The sequence below is a fragment of the Tursiops truncatus genome, chromosome 11 (genome assembly GCF_011762595.2).
Source record: "Tursiops truncatus isolate mTurTru1 chromosome 11, mTurTru1.mat.Y, whole genome shotgun sequence".
Classification (NCBI taxonomy): domain Eukaryota; kingdom Metazoa; phylum Chordata; class Mammalia; order Artiodactyla; family Delphinidae; genus Tursiops; species Tursiops truncatus.
In genome coordinates, this window is record NC_047044.1 from 8024915 (window position 1) to 8030488 (window position 5574).

The 5574-nt window shown below is 56.2% G+C and overlaps 1 protein-coding gene across 2 annotated transcripts; it reads right to left on the reverse strand.

Moving 5' to 3' along the window:
• Positions 1–845: 845 nt before the first annotated feature.
• Positions 846–4774, reverse strand: MCHR1 (melanin concentrating hormone receptor 1). 2 transcript variants are annotated; one of them, XM_033865984.2, is made up of 2 exons: positions 3946–4774; positions 846–2712 (listed from the first exon to the last, which is right to left on the reverse strand). In XM_033865984.2, the coding sequence occupies exons 1-2, from the start codon at positions 4025–4027 to the stop codon at positions 1733–1735; spliced, it is 1062 nt and encodes a 353-aa protein (XP_033721875.1). In that variant the 5' UTR covers positions 4028–4774; the 3' UTR covers positions 846–1732. The 2 variants fall into 2 exon arrangements, with proteins under 2 accessions (XP_033721875.1, XP_033721876.1); XM_033865985.2 differs by lacking the exon at positions 3946–4774 and adding an exon at positions 2962–3931.
• Positions 4775–5574: the final 800 nt, after the last annotated feature.

Sequence of the window (5574 nt, forward strand, 5' to 3'; positions counted from 1 at the left end):
TGTTGGATGTGCATCTAAAACAGATTTGGAGCTTACCTGTGACAGCTAGAGACCCCACTGTAAATGAGTAAGGAAAACTGTCTGCTTTGTCCCCACCCCCTGACCCCAACTCCCTACGCACTGGGTGGAGTGGAACGCAAGCAGGAAATACTAATGATGATGATTACAAAGAGCTCCCGGGGACCTAAAGAAGCTGCCTAGAAGTTTGCTAATCAGGCTACCTGCTGCAGCTCCACAGTGAAAAATAACTGGTGAGAGGAGGCTGTGCTGATGCACCTGCTTTAGGGACGCATCTGGACAAGTCAGGAGCTCACAATTTGCTCCCACTATCTATCTCATCAACGCCTGCGGAGTGGTTCGCGCAGGACTCCTGGCTCCGCTCGTGAAGAAGCTGAGAAGCAGCAGCCTTGGCCGCCGCCCAGCGGCCCCGTCTGTAATCTTCCTGCTCTGCGTGGCTCGCAGCAGATCTTAGCAGCAGCCACAAGAGGCAGGCGCAGGCTCGGGCTGCCCGAGAAGCCAGCCCTGCAACTTGTGACTCAGCAGCGGAGGCGGCGGGTGGGACTCTGGCCTGAGGGGCCAGCACTGCTAACAACCAAGTGCTTTTAAGCAGAAGACGGGAAGTTGAGTCCCGAGAACAAGACTGGCAGCGGAATTTCAATCTAATGAATTCACAGTAATCCTCCCTATGGGTTTAGACAAGCAGATCCCCTGCTTCTTGCTTCCTAAAATGCAGCCTGAATCAAGGTCTAGATTCCACGGCCAAACGACCTCTCTTTCCCTTTTCGGCCGCCCGCCTCCACCGCTACGCCCACCCCCAAGCCGGAGCAATTATACAGGAGCGTCCAGAGAGATACGGGTGGAGATTTTCCTTTATTCGTTTTTATTTTGGAGAGAAAGGGCTGGAGCAAAAAAATGATGCCAAACACACCAGGCCTCAGAATGAGCCCTGCATGTGCAGGACCCTGATGGGTGCTCACTCTGGATCTGGTGACTGACAAATGTGCCCCCCGAAGAGAATGACCCCACAACTGCCCCCCTTGACCCTCTCCCTTTTTCTTAATCTCAAGGCCCTCACCCACACCCATCCCGGGTAGCCTTGTCATTCCCAATAAGTGGATCTCCTAGCAAATTGGGCTTTTACCTCTGTGGGCTCAGACCCCACCCCCACCCCCAAATAAACATGCATCGCCTAGAGATAAAGGGAAATTGACACAGGATGCTGGAACATGGAGAGACCACACGCTTTATTTTTCATCATCCTCCAGCTTGGGAGAAAGGTTGCCCTCCATCATACCAATGAGAGACAGGAAGAGGCGGTGAGGCCGCACCACCTTTCCCATTTCCCCAGGGGCCTGTGCCCTTACCCCTGCTCACGCCCTGGCCCTGCCTGATTTTAAATAAACCCGGCAAGAAGCCTTCTACGTCTTCTCTCTGGAAAAAGACATTTGGGAGCTGGTAGATGTAGGGCTCAGCTGAACCTTTAAACCAATCTTCTTGCACAGTTTCTGTTCAACCCAAAGGTCCATCTTGTTCTCCGAAGGAGATTTCTGATGCTTGAAGCCCCCAAACCTGGCTCCGTTGAGCAATCTGTGGGCCCTGTTGAATGTTTTTAGTTGTAACCACCCAGCCTCCCTGCAACCTCCCAGAGCGGTCTTCGGTTTCTCTCAGCATCTTCCCCCATGGTCTGCCGTGGTGCCCTGACGTGGAAGTGCCCAGGGTGGCAGGGGAAGTGTCAGGTGCCCTTGCTTTCTGTCCTCTCTTCATCAGCCGTCTGGGCATTGCTGATGGCTCGAAGCTGCCCCTGGGCCGCAGGCTTCACCGATAGGACCAAGCGTTTTCGGAACGTCTCACAGAGCACGATGTACACAAAGGGGTTGAGGCAGCTGTTGGCATAGCCCAGACTGATGGCCGCGTTGTACAGGTAGACAAAGGTGAGCGTCGGGCGGCTGATGGACAGCTGGGTCAGCTGAAGCACGTAGTAGGGTGCCCAGCACACAAAGAAAACCAGGCAGATAGCGATGGCCGTGCGGGTCACCCTCTTTGTCCGCAGCCGGATGCTGCGTTGAGAGGCGGGGGCCACGGAGGATGTCATGCGCTGCAGGATCCTCACATACGCAGCCGTGATGACCACGAAGGGCAGGGCAAAGGCCAGGAAAAACTGGTACAGGGTGAACCAGTAGAGGTCAGTGTCTGGGTTGGGCAGGCGGATGCCACAGCCCACGGTGCCTCCTGGGAAGGGGATAAGCCTAGCGTAGAGCCACACGGGGGTGATGCTGATGAAGGACAGGGCCCACAGGAGGCAGATCACCAGGGTGGCCACAGAGGGCTTCCGGAACTTGGTGGAGGAGATGGGGTGGACGGTGGCCAGGTAGCGGTCAATGGCCATGGCGGTCAGGATGTAGGTGCTGGTGAACTGACTGTTGGCGTCCATGGCCGTGATGAGGGTGCACATGGTCTCTCCAAAGTGCCAGACACCATTGCCCATGAGCTGGTGGATCATGAAGGGCATGCCCAGGAGAAAGAGGAGGTCCACCACCGAGAGGTTGATGATGAAGATGTCGGGGACGTTGCTGAACCAGGGCAGCTTGGATTTCTTCACCACCGCGAAGATGACCACGGAGTTCCCAACGATGCCCAGGAGGCAGATGGCACCGAACACCGAAGGCATGATGATGTTGGTGTAAGAGACGCTCCCTGTGCGAGGCGGCAGCCCTGGGGACACAAGGAGCGAGCGTCGACCATTTGACATGGACTCTGCTCTCTGAGGGCTGACCTCCTACTGGCGTGCTCAGCCTCCAGCCGTGAGCCTGCCCCCCATTCATCCTCCTGCCATTTCAGCTCAGAATCCTCCCTACCATACTCCCTGCCCACACTGCTGCTAATCCTGCCCGCCCCCCCCCCCCCCCCCGTGCCCTCCTGCACCGGTTCCCTGGTTAATCCCATCAGAGTCTCCCACACCACCTGTTTGTTGAAGGACCGGTCCTTTGCCTCCTGCATTTTCTCAGAAGTCACAGAGTCAAGAACCACAGCGGTCTGCAGAGTATTGTTGTGTGGGCCTCTGGGCTTCACCAGGAAACAACATCAAAACAGCCAGCAGGACATGAAACTGTGCATGTGTGAGCATGTGTGGGTGCGTGCATGTGTTTTCTCCTTTCCTATTTGCAGCCCTGATCATTTCATTTCAGGAGTCGCTGGTTGAAAGCTGTGTACTGATTCCTGGGCATCTCTGTGGGTGACTGTCTCCTGGAGGCTTTTGCCCATCAGACCCACAGCCCTCCCCTCTCCTGGGTTCCTGTCCAGGATTTCCTTGGTCCCTATCTTCTGAGTCTGGGCTTCCCAGGCTTCCTGAGTGACCAGAGACCGAAGCTGTGTGTTGCAGCCCAGCTACCCGAGAATTTTCTCTATGCAAACCTTTCCTCTTTTTTCTTCCTCCTCTTATCCTTCAAAGCTAGAATTCCAGGGCATCTTAGCGCTGGAAATGTCCTCTAATCTCTGTGAGTTATCCCTTCCCACGCCTCTCCAAGGAGGCAGTAAAGATGTTTCATATCCCATAACACGTAGTTCGAGCGAAAAGCCAACGGGATCGGTGAATGAGTGAGCCTCCAGCTACCTCCCTACATACCACCCTCCAGCTTCTCTTGCTCGCTTTTCTAGCCTGGAATATTTTCTGCAAAGCATCTTTGGAACTCCTGGGCAGCTCTCCCCTGCCTCCCTCGCGGCTGGCCACCATCCCCGGCCACTTCCGAGGGTGCCTTTGCCCTCTTCTCTGCCCCTGACGTTTCATTCTCATCCCCTTTTCCCCTGCCCCTCCGGGCAAAGCATACTGCACATCTTATCCCCAAGAACTGTAATAAAGTTTCGCCAGCAGTTTGGCTCAGAGGTGAAATCTTCCCATTTCCCACCCCCGGCGCAGAGGAGGGAGGACTCCCCTCCAACACGTCTCACCGGCCGTGGTGAGGTTATCCGGGCCATCCGAGGTGTTGCTGGCATTGGGGCCGGTGGGCAGCAGCGAGACTTCCAGGTCCATCCCGCCGGCGCCGGCGCCCGCTCGCCCGTCGGCCCACGCAGGCTGCGGCAGCCTCCCGTGCCGACCGCTGCGTCCCGAGCCCCGGCCCCCCAGAGCCCCGCCGTCTGGAGGGGGGTCTTCCTAGGCAGCCCGGCAGCCTCCGCTGCCTCCGCTGCCCACCGCTCTCCCCTCACTCCTTCCCCGGCTCCCACTGACATCACCTACACACATTAACATTCGGAGGCAGATGCGCGTTAACCTCTTCGGTCCTGCGCCGCAGCAGCTCCAGCTTCCGACTGCCTGCAGAGCCCAGCGGCCGGAGCCGGGCTCAGGCATCCCCATCAGAGACGGGGCTTCCTTCCCTCTGGCACTTGGGCTGTGTCTCCAGTGCCACAGGGGGTGCTGCTTCCCTCACGTGAGGCTACAAGACTCTGCAAAAGCAAGGAGCCCGGCCAGCCCCTCACCCCAGGGACCGGTGCCGGGGGCCGGGGGTGGCTGGGCGCAGAGCTTGGAAAGGGAAGGCTTGGACCACAGCACGCCTGCCCCCAGGCCACCCTCGGCCCCTTCCCAGCGCCCCGATGGATTCCAGCCTTCAGAAGCTGAGGAGTTGTTGGCTGCTGAGCCCTTGCAGGCACTCAGAGGCAGTTCAGGTCACCCCATGTTGGTGATGGCCAGGGTCTCGGGGACCAGAAGGGGACAAACTCCCTTCTGCCCAGGATCAGCATGGACCAGGCTTAGAGAGATGCTCTTAGGTCCTTGAGGTTTTACCTGGAACTCCTTGAGACAAATTTCAGAACAAAGACCCCCAAAGAGATCACCAAGAACAGCCTGAGAGGGCAAAGCACTGCGTAAATTCTCGGCATAGGCATCCTGCTGCCAGCCTCTATGTCCCTCAGAGCCCGGAGCCACCACCAGACCCGCTGCCGGACTCAGGAGCCGGGGGTTCAAGGTAACCGCAGTCTGATCCATACATACTTCTTAAGTCTTATTTATTTATTTGCTTCATCCAACAAATATTTATTGAGCACTTACTACTTGCCAAGCACTGTTCTAGGTTCTGCAGTGAAAAAAACAATAAAGTCCTTGAGTCCCTGTTCTCATGATGATTACTTTTAAGTTGGGGGTGGGGGAGCAGGCAGAAAATATACCCCCCCTGAAAAAAAGACAATTTATGATATTGGTGATCAGTGCTATAAAAAACTTAAAGCAGGGTGAGGGGGCCAGGGAATACTGGGGGAGGGGGAGAGGTTACTACTTTACATACGAAGGTCTCTCGGGAAGAGTCCTGAAGGAAGTAAAGAAGCGTGCTTGGAAATATCTGGAGGAAGAGCATTCCAGGCAGCAGAAATAGCCAGTGCAAAGGCCCTGAGGCAGGAGTGTGCTGGGTGTCTTTGACGAACTGTGGCTATAGTAGAGCAAAGGGGAGAGTAGCAGGAGGAACTAGAGGAATGGCAGATTCTGTCAGGCCTTAGCCCTTGTCCTGAGAAAAGGACTTATGTGCACGTGGCTCTTCTGAGAGCTGAACCAAGAAGCAGCCATGAGGGAGTGGGGACAAGAAGACAGGAAAG